This window comes from Gymnoscopelus microlampas, assembly GCF_963454915.1.
Source record: "Gymnoscopelus microlampas genome assembly, chromosome: 22".
Classification (NCBI taxonomy): Eukaryota; Metazoa; Chordata; class Actinopteri; order Myctophiformes; family Myctophidae; genus Gymnoscopelus; species Gymnoscopelus microlampas.
In genome coordinates, this window is record NC_139959.1 from 35297285 (window position 1) to 35315987 (window position 18703).

Consider the following 18703-nt stretch of genomic DNA (forward strand, 5'->3'; position numbering starts at 1 on the left):
ATGAGAAAGAGCATTTTATTTTCATAAATCAGTGAATGGCAAGAAACCATCCATTCCCATTGAAAAGCATTGGCAGAATCCACTCTCATAGGTGGAATTAAACTTTGGTGAGACCGTGCCCTAATGACCTATATTGCTTGCTTCTGTCATTTGATGTAAAAAAAAAAAAAAAAATTGTATCTATTTACTGTCTCCAATTGGTTAATCAATTAAACTGATTCTTGATTAAATCAATTAATCAAGAAATGTGATATTGCACCCATCCTTGCTTCTCTTCACTGGTTACCTGTGAATTTCAGAATTTAAAATTAAGATTTTACTGCTGACTTTTAAAGCCTTTACAATGCCAGGCTCCTACTGCGGGTGGAAACCTCATATGTCCAAAATTGTTGCTTTTCAGAATTCCAAAAATCCAATAATAGCAAAAGTAGCAGATCTACAAGCTTGAAACATGTCGCTTCGCGCCACGTTTTGAGCTTGTGGATCTGCTACTTTTGATGCTTTCATGTGGCGCTGTAGTATGATCAAGTAGGGAGTTAATTCATGAAAAAACACAAAAGGTTACATTTTGGAGATAAGAGGTTTCTGCTCGACACCAACGATATCAGTGGCGTCAGTTCAGCAAAAGCTAGGGTATGGCAGCATGCACGCGACCTCATGCACGCGCGCGCAGCGCGCGTGCATGAAGTAACCCCCGCACGCGCGCAAAGCGCGCGCGCAAAATTTTTGTGCGGTTCTGGGCGGGTTGGGTTCGTTTTTTTTCCAGTTTTTGGTTACTTTATTTCGGTTTTAGGGTTAGGATTCGGGTTAGGTTAGGGTTATGTTATTTAATTCTTATTTTTGCCTGATTTTCCCGATTTATCATCAAAAAAGTACTTTTTTTTTTCTCCCCTGGAGCCAGGGTATGGCAGCTGCAATAGCCTGGCATACCCAATTGACGCCCCTGAACGATATGCTTATGAACCTGAGATCATGTACAGAGGGTCGTCTTAGTCGTTCCTTAATCCATTAACCGTGAACTTGTTATTTTAAGATTTATTTGGCTATTCAAAAATATCAGATATACAAGCTCATAGCGCAGCACAGAGGGTCCACGGCAAAATACATATAATTTCGGGGCCCTTGACATGAAAAAGTTTGATATCCTACTATAATTCTAGTAACCTCTGTCTGTTTGTCTCTCTGTAGTGGTAGGTGAAGCTACCCGGTTCTCCTCAGTGGCTGGACCAATTGCTCTGATTTTGCACACATTGACCATTACCATCTGAACTTAACTGTGAAGCCCGTTTTTCAATTTCATCAAATCTCAGCTTCTTATTAGCGTTTTTGTGTCAAACACTGTCGCCATGGTTACGGGCCTGCCCAGCTATGGGACGAACTGCCTCCCGGGTTGCCATATCATGTGCGCATATCCCCCCACGGATGCGCTGCGCCGACCGGGTATGGTCTAGTTATAGCAACAAAAGTAAAAAGAAAAAAAAAAAACTGTTAGGATTGAGAATACATTTGTAGAATCCCCCAGAAGATAAGATTTGAATTACAAATGTTTGTTTTAAAAATATATATATATTCAAAGATTTGCACACATTTTCATGATTTTAAAATAAATAGCATATCTACAAGCTCGTAGCACGGCACTCTGTGCCGTGCTATGAGCTTGTATATCTGCTACTTTTGTATAAGATAATGGTTTAAAAGTGGTTAAAATCTAACATGACAGATGCTTTCCCGGTCTTAATGGGTTAAACTTGCCTCATTGGACGATCAGGCTTTTCATGCTAATCATGTTAAATCACTTCTGAAAACATACCTTTATGTCAAGGCCTTTCAATAGTTTTTATCGTTTAGTTTGTTTCTTGCTTCTCTTTTATCCATGCTTATCTCCTTTTGTGTGTTTTTACGCATTCGTTTTATTTATATTCTTCCATGTTATGTTCCTGTAATTCTTATCTCATTTCTTGTGAAGCACAATGTAACCTTATTTCACAAAGCACTATATTAATAAAGTATACCATCTATCTATGACAACTCACTGGCAACGAGGAATAGAAAGAACAATCATTAACTAATAACTACAGTAGACGGCACCGTAGCTCTCCATTATTGTTTTATATCCCCATATCTTTTATTAGTCTTCTCTGGTAACAGATTACATGTAGGCCAGAGGGAACACCTGCTTTATCAATGTGGGTTCTGGCTTCTGGGGAATTGTAGAAGATAAGGAAGAAATCCAAAAAACAAACAATGTCTCTTTATCAAAACTAGCGGCACTTTGTCATATTTATGTTGCTGTTGTTGAATAAAAAATAAAAACATTTTGTCTAATCTGTATCACCTCACAATCACTTCTGAAAACATACCTTTATGTCAAGGCCTTTCAATAGTTTTATTTATTTGTTTTATTTATATTCTTCCATGTTATGTTCCTGTAATTCTTTTTTTTTAATGAAAATACTGTATTTTTCAGATTTTTCAATGGAACATTTAGACAAGACTACAACAGACTCAAAACCTATATACAAAACAATACAGAAAATCATACGCATAAGACAAAAACAAAGACAATAAAACATAAACTACAATCTAAAAAGATAGTAATCAAGTGGTAAAAGCTTCAGTAATGCGGGAGGGGGGGACCCAGCAAAATCCCTAGCACGAACCCCCCCCCCCCCCCCCCGATGACGGGAGGACAACAATGTGCAGCGAGGAGCCCCCCCCCCCGGCAGCCCCCCGCCACGGACCCTGGCAACACCAAAAACCTCGACCCACACCACAGGGCACAAGTAAAATGGTGCATTTATAAAGCGCTTTTATCCAAAGCGCTTTATATAGATTGTGCATTATTCACCCATGCACACACACATTCATACACCGATGGTGGAGGAAACCATGCAAGGCACCAACCTGATCATCAGGAGCAATTAGGGGTTCAGTGTCTTGCTCAAGGACACTTCCACACTAACTCTGGGGGAGCTCGGGATCGAACTGGAAACCTCACGGCTTCCATCCGGCCGCTCTACCGGCCACTCTACCCCTGAGCCACTGCCGCCCCAAGTCTGATGCCCAGTACTGTGGGACGGGGCTACGCCACCCCACGCCACGGCGGATCCAACATAAGCCACAGGGCACCCCGCCACTGCAATCCTCCCACATCCCAACAGTGAGAGCCAGTCCAGAAGTCTGCGGTGCCCCTCGTATGCGTGTGCGCAAAACAGGGTGGGATGTCACCTACTTCATCATAACAAAACAGCCCAAATAAACCCTGTGACCTACGTTCCTGTAATTTTTATCTTATTTTTGTGAAGCACAATGTCATCTTATTTCACAAAGCGCTATATTAATAAAGTTCATTATCTATCCTAATCTATTTAACTTAATTAGGGAACATAAACCTGTAATATTTGTGCAACAACATGGCTATGATACTATAAACAACTTACAAGGAACATGGAAACAAGAATCATTAACTAACACAAGTAAGTTGTGTCGTATGAGCAGCCAAATGATTTCTACACAGCCTGACCTTGACCTTTCCTGGCCAAGCGAGAAGGATGAAAGTGCATTCCGTGCAAAAGAGCTGCTGGACACTTATCAAACTTCTGAGGTAATGCAAAGTCCTATCACAAGTGGGCATCAAAGTCCTTCTTCTCCATGGCTATGTTTCAAAACAAAATGGGCTATAAGTATCGCCAGTAAGCCAGGTACACATACAGGTGTAAATGGCATGTTGTAAGAGGCATACTCGACTCTACATTGATTTGAATTGTTGCTCATCCAGTTTGATGAGATGAACTGAATGCATTTCAGATTGGCTGAAGTTGTTCACGGTGATGCAGTGAAGCCATGGACGAAGTTGAAGATAGAATTGCTGTTGTGGGCATAGGATGCAATTTCCCAGGGGGTAAGAATTTTACTTTCAAAAGCTATTTTAACCATTCTTACTGCACAAATAAAGAGGGTTAGATTTTACCAGTGCTTTGATCACACAATAGGCTCTATGCACAGCAGCCATTGGCAGAACATGTACCACTTCTTAGTTCTTTCACAGGTGTAATTATACTTATGGGTATAATTTTATAATAATAACTTATAATTATGCTTATTTTTACATTTTATTTTATTACATTCAGACGGCTAACAATGCGCCCTAAAGAAATCTAGTCTCTGTTACTCTTCTAGGGGCTGCAGTCTGCCTCCAAAACTATTCTGTTATCTGTGAGTAGCTGTCAGTAGCAGCTCATTGGTGCATGAACCAGCTGACCCGGGGCTAAAATGATTGACTGACAGGTCTAACCATCCGAACGAGAGGCACCCTGATTGGTTAGTCGCAAGCGGGCATGTATTCACAGATGAAAGAATAGTTTTAGAGGAAGACTGCAGCCTGTAGAAGTGTCGCAGAGACTAGATTTATTTAGGGAGCATTGTTAGCCGTCTGAATATAATAAATTATGTCAGCAGAAGGCTACTTATATCAGCTTTAAAGCAGCACTATGTAACTTTCATCTTCTACCCCGGATTGTAACTAAGTGCTGAAATGTTTACCATTGAGCTAACAGAGCCTGTCTGCTTGCTCAGGGGATAAATTGAAATTAATCCAATTGACAAATAATTTACATGAGTTGTAAATACAATGAATGGATAAGATCAGTGGTGAACGTAACTAAGTACATTTACTCAACTACTGTACTTCAAACAAATTTTGGGTCATTCTATGGTCTACTCAGGCCTTTGGGAGCCCCTGCAGACAGTTTTTAAGTTGCTTGATTCAGTATTTAGATATTTGATATTCATTTTATCAGACACGCCCCCTTCCTATACAAAGCCATTGTAACTTCAAACTCCATTTTTAACATGTTAGATTCATCAGAAACACCCGTCCTTGGTTCTGGTGACTGATGTTGTCCTTCTAATACATGAGGAGACCATGTTTTTTCAATTCGTTTTTTCATCTATTTTAAAAAAAAATGGGAAAATGAAAAAAATAAAACAACATGGCTAACAAAAGATTGAAGTCATCATTTATTTAATTAAGAATGTAATTACATAAATAAAAAAGTGATCGAAACTTTTACTGCCCCCCCTCACGTATTAGGGGGCAGTAGGAGTCACCAGAACCAAGGACGGGTGTTTTTGATAAATCTAACATGGTTAAAATGGAGTTTGAAGTTACAATGGGTTTGTATAGACGGGTTTCATGTTTGTAAACATTGAGAGGATATGACCGCGCAGAGGAGGGGGTAAGCCAACTAAGCCTATAGAGGGCGCCATTACCCGCAGCAGCTCTGGTCAAATGTCCATTCATAAAAGAAATGATCTTCACCGGGTTTAATGAAAGTAGATTAAATTATGCAGTTTGTAATACCTTGTTTACTCAATAAAATACTGAATCAAGCAACTTAGAAACTGTCTGGGGGGCTTCCAAAAGCCTGAGTAGATGATAAAATGATGCAATTTAAAAAGAAAGTGAAATATACCTTTAAGTATAATTTTTGAGGTTCTATTACTTGAGTGTTTCCATTTTTCAATACTTCATAGGCCTACTTCGACTCCACTACACCTCAGAGACAAATATTCTACTATATATATATATATGTATATATATATATATATATATATATATATATATATATATATATATATATATATATATATATATATATGTATATATATATATATATATATATATATATATATATATATATATATAATTTTTATTAATATTTGCTTTACTATTAAAAAAAAACACATTTTGAAACACTTCAGTACTTTTACTTTGGTACTGTAAGTAGGTATATTTTGATGCCAGTATTTTTTACATATCGATGGTATTGATACATTTCCACCTAAGACATGTCCTGTTTACTCCACATGATAAAGACTGTTTCTGACATGCACAACTCAACAGCTCAAAAGTTTTATCAGAATATAATACTCCAGCAGTTAAAATATTCATGTTCACATCATGACAGGAATTAATCATATTTCATTGTACACAGGAGAGGGGCTTGACAATTTCTGGAAGGTTCTTGTGAATGGGAAGAACTGTTCTGTGCCAATTCCCAAGGAGAGGTTTGACATAGCGAGCTGGTATGACCCTGATGACAACAAAGCGGGCAAGTCCCGCACGGCGAAGGCTGCTCTCATTGAGGGGTACGGTTAAATATTAAAGGGCTAGTTCACCCCCAAAATGACTTCGATTAGTCACCCCATGGAGACTTTAATTCATGGATATGTTTTAGTTTTTGTCACACTCCTAAGCCAAAAAAAATGATGACCGGCAGCGGTTCCGGTAGGAGACACAAGAGTCTCCTTTGTGTCTCCTACCGGAATCGCTGCCTATACCGGTCCGCTGGTCATCAAATTATGGGAATACGACATAAACAAAAAAAATAGTCATGAATTCAAGTCTCCATGTGGTGACTAATCGATAGAAAAAAATGTTTTTTTTGGGGAGTGAACTATCCCTTAAATGCATATCTTAATATGAAACACAACTGTCAATATATAGGTCCCTATGATGAGTAAATAAATAAGAAATATTTTTTTTTATTGTTTGACATAGATGGAAGAAGCTTTTTTATATTTTCAATATTTTGATAACTAAACTCATTGTTTTATAAGTAACTTCAAATGTCTGTGAATTTCCCTGTATAGGTTCAATGAATTTGACCACAGGTTCTTTGGCATCAGTGACGGTGAAGTGGAGCGCATGGACCCCCAGCAGAAGATGGTTCTTCAGTGTGTGTACAGGGCTTTAGAGGATGCTGGTCTGCCCATGGAAAAGGCCAGCGGCACAAAGACAGGAGTGTTTCTGGGTACGGTGGTAAAAAATAAGCTATAAAATCATCAATGTTAATGTAACTGAGCATGTAACAATGGATATGTAAGGATTGTTCTGTGTAGAAACAAATGTATTTATATATATATATTTTTTTAAATAGAAATATAGCCTATATAAGGAACATTTCACCCATTTTCGACCTATCTTCATATAATTGGTCCTCATTAATGCTCATGATAAAATGGTAATCTTTCTACTCTGTCTGTGTCTCATAGGAGGGCTGTGGACACTTCAGAAATACGCCTACCAGTGACATCATGTTTTGTTTTTTGTTTTCAAACAATAGATTTTTATTAACGCGAGAACAATTCCATTATAGCATGCTAACTTTCCAGGAATAGAAAGCCTGCAGTTAGCTTGGATTCCCCATCGATGATGTCACTGGTAGGCGGGTTTCATAACTGTCCATGGTACCATATTATCATGAGCATTAGTGAGGACCAATTATATGAAGATAGGTAGAAAATGGGTGAAGTCATTAATAACATATTTATGTTTTTTATCTATGAAAATTACTGCTATTTCTTAGATAACCATTTTATTAACTTTTAGATAATACAAATGTAGTAAGAGCACCCCATCATTTTAGAATCAGAATCAGGTTTATTGTCACATCACAGGTTTACAAAGTAAAAAAGTGGGTGAAATTCGTTTTCGTACATCATTCCCATCGTAACGTTATTTCCATACAAAGCTCACAACGCGTCGCAAAGCAACACGTTAGGAGCTTGTAGATCTGCTATTTTAAAAATATTTTGAAACATTTTGAAAACTTGAAATAGGACATTCGAGTACTTTTACTTTTGTACTTTAAGTACATTTTGATACCGATACTTTTGTACTTTTACTTTTAAGTACATTTTTAATTACAAACTTTTACTTGTAACAGAGTGCTTCAACATTGGAGTATTGATACTTTTACTTAAGTAAAACATTTGAGTACTTTTTCCTCCACTGTGTATTGCAGGTTTCATGAACAGAGAGTATGAGTCAACCGCAGGACACGTGCACGCAAGGGAGATCAACCACTGGACGGGCACCGGGCTGGCTATGAGTATCGCTGCTAACCGAGTCTCCTACGTCTTTAACCTCACCGGACCATCGATGGCTATAGACAGCGCTTGCTCATCATCACTTGTGGCTCTTCATTTGGCCTGTCAAGCCATCAAACAAGGTTGGCAGTTTTGTATGAATGAATGAATGAATGAATGAAAAGGACAACTTTGTTTTTCTTTTTTACAACCAAGGTTTATATTTTAGCTTGAAATTAAAGAAAATAAAAAGTTTAAAAAAAACAACATTTACTGCTTTCTATAGTTTTAGCAATTTTCGCGATCTTTTTTTTCACACATTCCGTCATGTATTTTTTTTACACAATAACCCGTCAATTTCTCTACAGTAGCTCTTCTAGCCCCCGATAACTCACATCTAGCCATCAAAGACCACAGGACCTTTTTTATTGTGTAAAAAAAGACATTTAGCCACCTGCCGGAATGCCCCCGCCCACTGTAAAAAATATCGCGAAAATTGCTAAAACTATAGAAAGCAGTAAAAAAAATGTTTAACACTCTTTTTTATTTACTTTAATTACAAGCTAAAACATAAACCTTGGTTGTAAAAAAAAAAGTTTTTTTAAAGTTGTCCTTTAAGTACAATTTTGAGGTATTTTTTATTGTATTTTGTATTTATTTTACTTCTACTCCACTACATCTCAGAGACAAATGTTGTAGCCTACTTTTACTCCACTACAATTGTTTGAAAACTTTAGTTACTAGTTACTTTGTAGATTTTGATTATTATTACAAAAAACATACATTAACTACTACAGCCCTAAATACATTTCGGCCATTTGAAAATAGCCAATCTACTGTACAAGCTCACAATGCGTCGTGATTGTGAGCTTGTAGATCTGCTATTTTCTAAAGATTTTTATACATTTGAAAACTTGTGAAATGGGACATTCTGCATAATGAGTACTTTTACATTGTGTACCTTAAGTATACTTTGATACCAATACTTTTGTACTTTTACTCAAGTAAATTTTGAATTCCAGACTTTACCTGTAACAGCGTTTAAATATAGAGGTGACGGAGGGTGCCGAAAGTGACGCATCCGTCTAAACTTTTTTTTCCCCATAGAGATTTCCAAAAAAATGTATATTCATTATTCTAAGCCTGGAACCAAGTCATCCATGGCTCCTTTTTTGTAGCCTCTAATGCATGTCAAACAGGGGGTCCTTGAAATTAAAATGGTTTAAAATCACTGCTAGAGCCGTAAAACATTTCTTATGGGGGTTCTTGGCATATCTTTTCAAATGGGGGTCCGCAGGCTAATAAGTGTCAATTTGGGGGTCCTTGACGTAAAAAAGTTTGAGAACCATTGCCCTATATACTTTGTTGTATACATCAATAGCGAAAATAGCAGAGCTCACAATGAGCTTGTAGATGTGAGCTTATAGCCTAGATCAGCTATTTTCACCTTAATGTTCACCTATTTTCGCCGATTGTTAATCAATTACGATTTATGACGTGCCCAGAAGAACGATACTAGTGTTCATGTGATTAATCTAGCGTGAATTAACAATGTGAAATACAGCTTAAATTTTTTTTTTTTTTCTCTCATCAGGAGACTGTGAGATGGCGCTGTGTGGGGGAGTCAACTTAGTCCTCGAGCCAAACGTCCTTGTTGCTCTCAGCAAGGCCAAGATGATCTCACCTGATGGAACCTGCAAACCTTTCTCCAGCACAGCTGATGGCTACGGCAGAGGAGAGGGCTGTGGGTTTGTTCTGCTGAAACCATTGAGAAAGGTACGGATTGACAAAAACACTATAGCATTGGTATAGCAAATACTGTAGCCATGGTTCACACGACGCTCGTATGTCACAAGCGTCATGACGCTACTTGTTCCTGGTCTTTGAAATTTCTACATTTACAACCTGTACATCTACATAAGGTTCAGATTTCAAATATAAAGTGCTGACCCCATGGCCATGGATGTAACAAGTTAAAACGCCCCGGGTCTGAGTACCCGTATCTTTCCCTTCCATTGTTCAATGAAAAGCATTTTAATCCGATCGGTGGCCATATTCTCCGAATTTTCTCCATATGCTTTCAACGACCCTATCGGTTGGGAGGTGTACTGCACCCTGATACATTATAACTATGAAAAAATGGCAGCCGATAGGAGTAAAATGCTTTTTATTGAACAATACGGAAGATACAGGTACTTAGACCCGGGTGTTTTAACTTGTTACATCCGTGGCCGTTTGGTCAGCACGTTATATTTGAAATCTGAACGTTTATGTAGATGTACGAGTTGTAAATGGAGAAATAAAAATAAAAAACAGGAACAAGTAGCGCCATCACTGTCATGATATGGCAGCCATGGCCATAACTGTCATGATATGACAGTCATGTTTCAGGGCTAATACTGCAGTAAATAATAAATCATTTGTATTAGAGTCAACAGAAGATTTCACAGCACACGGAAAAATCCAAACAAAACGTTGATTTAACTCTAAAAGCATACGAATGGAAGCTGGTAGCTGTGCATATCGTTTTGGTGGAAATGTATCATCAATCACTGCGAGACAGACTGACCTCTGTCAGGAACAGGGGTCATCAATATGTCCGTACACGGAAAAATGTGTCCGTGGCAAAGACTTGGTCTTGTCTGTGGCAAATTTTTGATTTACACACCATTATAATGTTATTATTTTCCTCATAAGACGCAATTACTGAATGTCAAGTCTCCAGGCTTTCTTCAGAATATGTATGACACTGATTTACTATGACACTAATATGACAATTTAGGAGTCCTCTACTAGTACCAGTGGTTCTCAAATGTTTTATTTGCAAGGACCACCATATCTCTGAGTGTACAAACGGAACCAAATGGACCTGTAAGAGTCCATTTGGTTCCATTTGTACACTCTTAGAGTTAGAAACCTGTTAAATGGTCATTCAGGGCTAGCTTTTTATGTGTTCCTGGTAATATTGTTGGCAACTCATTTTGTATGTCCGTGGCAAAAATGTAATTTCGACCAAAATGTCCACCACAAGACAGTATGGTGATGATCCCTGGTCAGGAACAGTGCCCATATGAACCTGTCAAAACTACTTCCCTAGCGTGATGAGAAACGCCCGTGGGCACGAGGGAGCTCCTCTGACCTTGTTCCACCTAAATTCGGCAAAAACATGGGGGAAATAATGCATTCTACTATACTGCCACCAAAATGTGGAGTGCCCTACCAAAGGCCATGACAGAAAGTCTTATCTACTTGATAACATTACAATTGCTTATTATTTGCACAGGCTTTAAAAGAGAACGACCATATATGGGGTGTCATTACCAAAACGGCAGTCAACCAAGATGGTCATACAGTCTCTCCGATCACCAAACCCTCCATGGTTCAACAAGAGGAGCTGCTGCGCACAATCTACTCAGAGTCTGACCTGCAGAACGTCCAGTACATAGAGGCACATGGGACTGGAACCCCGGTTGGAGACCCAACAGAGGCTGGGAGCATCTCAAACGTCATCGCCAAAGCCAGGCATCCAGATTCAGAGACACTCCGCATCGGCTCTGTGAAGAGCAACATTGGACACACAGAGTCTGCAGCTGGGGTGGCAGGGCTCATTAAGGTACTGTTAATGATGAAGCATGAGACCATTGTTCCAACTTTGTTCTACTCAGAACACAGTGCCAGTATAGATGCCAAAGCCCTAAATATAAAGATTCCTACTGAAGTAGAGATGTGGAATTTCTCTGGTGAAAGAATTGCAGGGGTAAACAATTTTGGTTTTGGAGGAACAAATGCACATGTTATTGTCAAACAACACAAACAGACAAGCTTTCCTCAAACGAGTACATGGAAACAAAATACGTATTTGGTCATGTCAGCAAATTCACCTAACTCCCTCATTTCCACAATGGAAGACACCATTAAACAGGTAGATGCAGACAGCACTGTTGACCTAGACTCGCTGGTGTACACATCAGCTTGTCGAAGAAGCCATCTAAAACACAAATACAGGAAGGCCATCGTGATTTCTTCTCTGGCCGAGCTTAAAGGCCAAGTAAAATCGGCACTGAGTAAAAATATCACCCCTTCCTTCTCAGATGTGAAGCTGGTGTTTGTCTTTTGTGGGAATGGTGTGACCTACCATGGCATGTGTAAGCAGCTATTGAAACAGGAGACTGTATTCAGAGAAAAGGTCAAAGAGATTGAGCAACTCTTCCAAAGATTCAGTAGACTGAGCCTTTTGGATAGACTTGAGAGTGAATTTGAGAGTAGTGACTTCTCAAGCCCAGATGTCATCCAACCACTCCTATTTGCTATACAGGTTGGCATTGCCACCCTCCTCAAGTATTGGGGTGTCAAACCTGATGCCATTCTTGGGCACTCTGTTGGTGAGGTCGCTGCTGCTCACTGTTCTGGCCTCTTGTCTCTTGAGGATGCAGTGAAGGTGATCTACCACCGCAGTAGCCTCCAGAGCAAGGTTACAGGAGGCAAGATGCTGGTGATCAGCAACATGGCTGTGTCAGAGGTTCTCAATGTTATCCCTCGTTATTCTAACAAGGTTTGCCTAGCTGCCGTCAACAGTCCCCAGTCCTGCACTCTCTCTGGTGATGCAGATGCTATAGAAAGCCTCTACAGTGAGTTACATGCATCAGACAGTAGTCAGAATCTGTTCCTCCGTGTTCTGAATGTCCCTGCCGCTTACCACAGCCACATGATGGATACAATTCTGTCTGACATAACACACAGTATCGGCTCCTTACAGGTGAATGACCTAGAGTCAGAGCTGATCTCGACAGTGACAGGCAAGGAGGTAACGCAGCATGATTTTAGCACAGGCATGTACTGGGCCAGGAATGTCCGGGAGCCAGTATTATTTGAGCAGGCAGTGAGAGCAGCATCTAAAGGAAAGAGGAATGCAGTGTTTGTAGAGATAGGCCCAAGGAGAGCCCTCCAAAGGAACATCATGGAAACTCTAGGAAACAACACCCCTGTTCTTGGATCAGTTCTGCCAGATAAAGATCATGAAACAATGCTGAGCCTTGTGTCTAAGCTTTTTGAGCTGGGGGTTACCGTAGACTGGAGCCAGTTCTACAGAGGATGTGAGACATCCCCATTGCCCTTCCCAAGATACCAGTTTGATAGCTCTAAACGGGATGTAGTCGTTGAAATGGCACGGAGAAGCACAACAACTGACCACCCTGTGCTGCGTCAAACTGGCAAGGACAGCAACACATTCAGCTGTGATCTGTTGTCTGACTCATCATCCTACCTGCAGGAGCATAAATACAACGGCACACCCATCGTACCTGGTGCTTTCTATATCGAGTTGGGTTTGGCTGCTTTCATGGCAAACACCAGGCCAAAGATACCACTCAGCTCCCTTCAACTGAGTGTAAATTTTCAGAGTCCATTCGAATTGATGCAGAACACTCCAGAAATGAAAGTGCAACTAGTGCCAGCAGGGAATGATTCTACTTTCAAGGTGTTCTCTTCATCTCGCATTTATGCATCAGGCACAATAGCTTGCAAGCAAGAAAGGGTCATTGAAGAGAAGAGTATTGCGTTAAATTCCATCTACAAAAGATGCAAATCTGTCGTGAGCTTTAAAGAGCTCTATTTGTATCTTTCTCGGGCGGGCTTTCAGCACGGGAATGTTTTCCAGAATAAGGGGGATGTGTATTATGGGGAGGATTTGATGGAGGCATATTCAGTTGTAACAGTTCCAGAGGACTTAAGGCCCCAGTTACACGACTACTGCATCCATCCTGTTGTATTTGACTTCTTGATGCAACTTCTCCCTGTTACGATAGCATATAATTTCACTGGAAGGCCAGGATTCCCTGTCAAAATTGGAAGGGTGACAGTGCTGGAGCCACTTCAACATGAGATGATTATCTACATTAGAGCAACTGATTTGGGTGTTGATCACTTTGAAGTCTGTGGCTTCTTCACAGATCTAGAGGGCAGAGTGCTGGTGGAGGTCAAACATGTGTTGGTCAAGTACCTTGGGAGTCACACTCATGTGGTTGAGGAATACTTCTACCACAATGAATACAATGTTGTCTCTGAAAACATCACATCCCCTGATCTTCCAAAGGCCTTGGTCTTCAGTGACCGGTTAGGCATAGCTAAAGCCATGCAACAACACCTGGACTCAAGATCTCGGTTCATTTCCTTCTCACATGCAAAGGAAATCTTGAGTCATGGATTCCATACTCTTTTGGTAAATCTCAACATCACAGACGTAGGGAAATATTTTGATGAGGTCTTGTTTTTGTGGGGCAAAGAAGATCTCTCTTCGGTGTTAGCCGATAATGTCCTGAAGAATTTGGTGAGCTGCTGTGAGATATTCCGCCGAATAGTCGTTGAACTGAAGCTTATGAAGTTCCCTAACTCCATCAGAGCAATAACCTACCGTGCTGCTGAAAACACAGTAGACCACATAAGCCCAGGCTTTGCTCTGTTTGGCATGACAAGAGCATTGGCTGCAGAGATACCAGAGCTTTCTTTTCAACTGATTGACATAAGTTCCATCTCTACTAAGGACATCACTGCACTGTCTCAGATCCTGAGATCATACCCATGCAGTAAGTATCCAGAATTGGTAGTGAAAGATGGGTCAGTTTTGAAACCTTCCATTGTCCGTACCCCTATTAAAAGTGACATTAACAGCTCTGACGGCAACTTCTGCTCCACAGTGTCTGATCCCTGTATCCTTCAGACAGCTGATGCATATACAATGACCAAGCTGTCCGCTGTTCCTTTCAATCATAATGACCGCCAGCCAGTTGCAGAGTCATCGGTTGAAATTCAGATCAGTAAGATGTGTGCTCATACTTCTGACTATTATCCTGTCAGCATTTCTAATATGAAATATGGCCAGACAATCTACTACAACAAACAAGCATCCCAGAACCATAATCTGCTCGCTCTGGATTTCAGTGGCACGATCACAGCAGTTGGAAAGGATGTTAGAAAGTTTAAAGTTGGAGATCATGTTGTTGCTTGTTACCCTGTTCAGGCAGGAACCACAGTCTCTGTGCCAGTAGATGCATGCTACGGTAGCAAACGATTCCCATTCCTGAGGAGAACACCTTGTGTTTCATACTTTGTCCTAGCATGGGAGATCCTGCGCAGAGCTTTGTCCGGAAAGAAACAAAACCTGGGGATTATATCTTCAGTCCCCGACTCTGTGCTGATGAAGGTTTTAACTCTCACAGCTCACAAATCAGGATGGAATGTCATAGGTAGTACACAGTGCAATGGGTCTTTTGTAGATCGAAACCAAGTGGAGGCCTTCGTCCTCCTGCCCCAGTTTGATGAGTCTATGATTGCTAACCTTTGCAACGTTCCTGGAGTACGAAATGTCATCGTAGTCTGTGAATCTCAGTCCCAGTGTTTAGTGGCTCAGGACACATTTCAAAATGTGAGGGAAGGTGTTCGTCTACAGATCATTCAAATGCCAGTGGTTCTACAGAAGGGCTCCCTGACTGCACAGAAGTCCCATGTCTACCACTGGCTTAAGTCCATGAACTTGGACGGGAAATCATTTACCCTTGAGAATGTTACCTTGCAAAGAGTGACATCCGAAAGTATTGAAAATCACCAATTGGAAATATCAAAGTCTTACTTCAACTTAAAGACCCTGCCTGTGGTGGCACTGGCAAAAGATGTAAAAGGTGCTCTATCTGTTATTCCATTGCTGCCTACAAAGAAACAACTTTTCCGTAAGCAAGCTGTGTACATTGTGACAGGCGGGTTGACAGGGTTGGGCTTTGAAACGGTCAGGTTCATTTGTCAGAGAGGTGGAGGACATGTTGTCATACTCTCCAGAAGCAGTCCATCAACAGAGATGAAGCAAGAAATACAAAATGTAGAGAAACAGTGTGGGGCATCCATCATTGCCATGGGATGTGATGTATCTGTCTCTGAGAATGTGTGCAAGACTATCGGCACAATTGGCCAGAAATTCCTCACTTGTCCAATCAGAGGAGTGTTCCACAGTGCCGTTGTCTTGCATGACGGGTTGATTGAAACTCTTAACAAATCTCTCTACGAGAAGGTCCTCAAGCCCAAAGTGAATGGTGTTCTGAATCTGCATCATGCAACTCAACATTGTGAGTTAGATTACTTTGTGTGTTACTCCTCCATCTCCTCCTTCCTAGGAAATGCAGCACAGGTAAATTATGCAGCAGCCAATTCGTTCCTCGACACATTCTGCCATTATAGACGCAAGCTTGGGCTCCCAGGCCAGTCTATCAACTGGGGGGCTTTGAACCTGGGTCTTCTTTTGAACAAGGAACACTTCCATAAGTTTCTGGAAGCAAAGGGAATCATGGTGCTGGATGTTACTGACATTCACGCAAGTTTGGAACAATGCCTTGTGATCAACAGACCCCAACAGGCTGTGTGCAGGTTTAACTTCAAAAACATCAGGTACAGCGTCCTCTCCCAAAATGCTGCTTTGTCAATGCGTTTGTCATCTTTGGTGGAAGAGACCCACCAAAAATCCAAACAGTTGGATTCACAGACAAAACAAGCAGACTCAGTCACACCAAGTGACTATGTCAAATCTCTACTTAGTGAGACCGTTGGCATTGATAAGAGTGAGTTGAGTGAGGAATTGTTGCTCTCCTCTTTAGGCGTTGACTCAATGCAGGCGATGACTCTGCAGAACCTCATCTTTCAGGACAGAGGTGTGAATGTGCCTCTGGTCAAACTGCTGAACCCCAATGCCACAATGTCAACATTGGTAACCATCGTAACTGAAGGAACTAGCAGCGAACATATGAACGATGACCAAGGGTCCACCTTGATTCAAGAGATAGATGATTTTTCAACAAGGCTGTAGAACTGTCAAACACAGAAAGTGTACATAGTCAAAGTATCATATTATGATTGTAACATTTTTGCTAATTCTTCTTGGCTAACACCTTCTCTGTTTTTCTGACACCAACTGCTAGAAAACTGGCAAGAGTGATCCTGAAGCTGACATGGGTGGATTTTATATGACACTTATTTGCTCTTGTTCAGTGAAAATAATTTGTTCACAGAAAACAACATTAAAAGTGGGTATGAAAAAGGGAAACAGAAACCTGGCAGTTACAAAACCAGAATCTTAAAATTATAGATAAAAAAAATTAAAAAAAAACATAACAAAATAGGAGATTCAGATTAACAGAAATGCTGGCACTGGTATAAAAAATGAGCAATGTGTTGTTATGCCAGAAAAAACAAAAAGACACTGAGCATGAGTCCAATGACAGCGGTCCACAGGGCTATTTACATCTTTGACAATGCTGTAACATAATCACATTGTAAAATGAGAATAAAAAGATTTGCAGAAAATTGTTTGAATAAAATGCTTTTACTTTATGATATAAATATGTATTTTATTCTACATTTAATAGTTGTTTTTTTCAACTTGTTTGAGAAGAGAGACATGTATTGTGCCATGAATTCTTCATTCCACAAATAAAAAAGATTGCAGAAACTACTCTCAGTATTTTTGTATGGACTGGAAAGGGTTCAGTTAGCTTCAGTTACCTGTCTTAGCACTTTAAAGGAGTTGTTCACCCAGAATATTTCTTATTTTCTATCAATTACACACCCCACGGCATGAAGCATTGAATTCATGGAGATCTTTTTGTTTTTGTCGCATTCCTAAGACAATAATTTGATGGAAAGATGCTAATGTCTCCTTTGAGTCTCCTACCAGGGAGACCGCCGGTCAAACTAAATGTAGACTGAGAGAACGAGCCCCATCCATGGTCTCGAAGGGCGGATCCAAACCCAGGCGCCGGGAGCAGTGCGGCGCCTCCTATTGCTTCACCAATCTATGTCCCCGCATGATATACTTTTATGCATGTAAAAACAGCAGAAATAGCTGATCTACAAAGCTTACGTGTCACTTTGTGACTGATCCACAAGCTGATACATGCTTCAGCTTATTGAGCTTGTAGATCTGCCATTTCTGCTTTTTTTATATTTGAAAATGTGTGAAAAAAGTTCAACATGCAAACGATTATGCAAAAATAATTGCGATTATCTAAAATAATAGCGATTAGACGATTATGTAATCATTGTGACAGGCCTAGCTGCATGGGACATGGAATGTCCCTAGGTGGGGCTGTAGGCTAAGCCATACGTACAGGATATCCAACTCCTAGCCAAGCAATTATCAAATTAACATTTCACCATGTAGTATTTGAAATGTTACTTCTATGCACATGTTAATTGCTTCATTTGTGTGAGAAAGAAAAAAAAATGGGCTAAAACATCCGTTTTCAGTCATGCCAAATTATTGATTGATTATTGAGCATCGTTCTCCCATTGTACCATACATCACATTGTTTTATGAATAGGAATGCATCAGTCCAATGTCTCTTTTGGTTGGGGGGTCTTTCAGAGCCGTCCAGGGTTAAAAGCCATTAAAAGTACTGTAAGAGTCATTGATTCCACAGGTCCCAGTATTTAAAATGCAGAATACAGCAGAGTAAAGTGTGTGGGGGGGTTCTACTTCCCTTTCCAATTGGGGGTCCTTACCTCACTCTCCAACAGTGGCCGTTACATAGGGGGCGCCTTCCAGCCATGCACCAATAGCAGCCTGCAATCATAGTTAAAAAAATAAGCCTGCAATAGAGTCGTTAGCTCATGCCCTGCACCTGTTCAACTCACCAATTTGGAGTCATCAATGCTAAAATGTTGACACTAACACAATAGACTGGCTTCCAAAGCAACTCAAAATGAAATAAGAAAGGCATGCATGCACACAAGATCAAGATCAAAAGGAATTAACACAAAGCCAGCTAGAATACAAATAAATAAGCAATCTGTC

General features: G+C 40.2%; 1 protein-coding gene and 1 long non-coding RNA gene across 2 annotated transcripts in view; both read left to right on the forward strand.

The window, feature by feature from the left end:
* LOC311038482 overlaps positions 1-18703 on the forward strand; it is a 389296-nt gene that overhangs the window by 109224 nt on the left and 261369 nt on the right. The gene's annotated exons all lie outside the window — the stretch shown is intronic.
* Positions 3844-16717, forward strand: LOC311039043 (phthioceranic/hydroxyphthioceranic acid synthase-like; the record flags this gene model as incomplete). Its single annotated transcript, XM_084048685.1, has 6 exons — positions 3844-3901; positions 5997-6150; positions 6655-6815; positions 7809-8015; positions 9467-9648; positions 11156-16717. The coding sequence occupies 6 exons, from the start codon at positions 3844-3846 to the stop codon at positions 16715-16717; spliced, it is 6324 nt and encodes a 2107-aa protein (XP_083904811.1).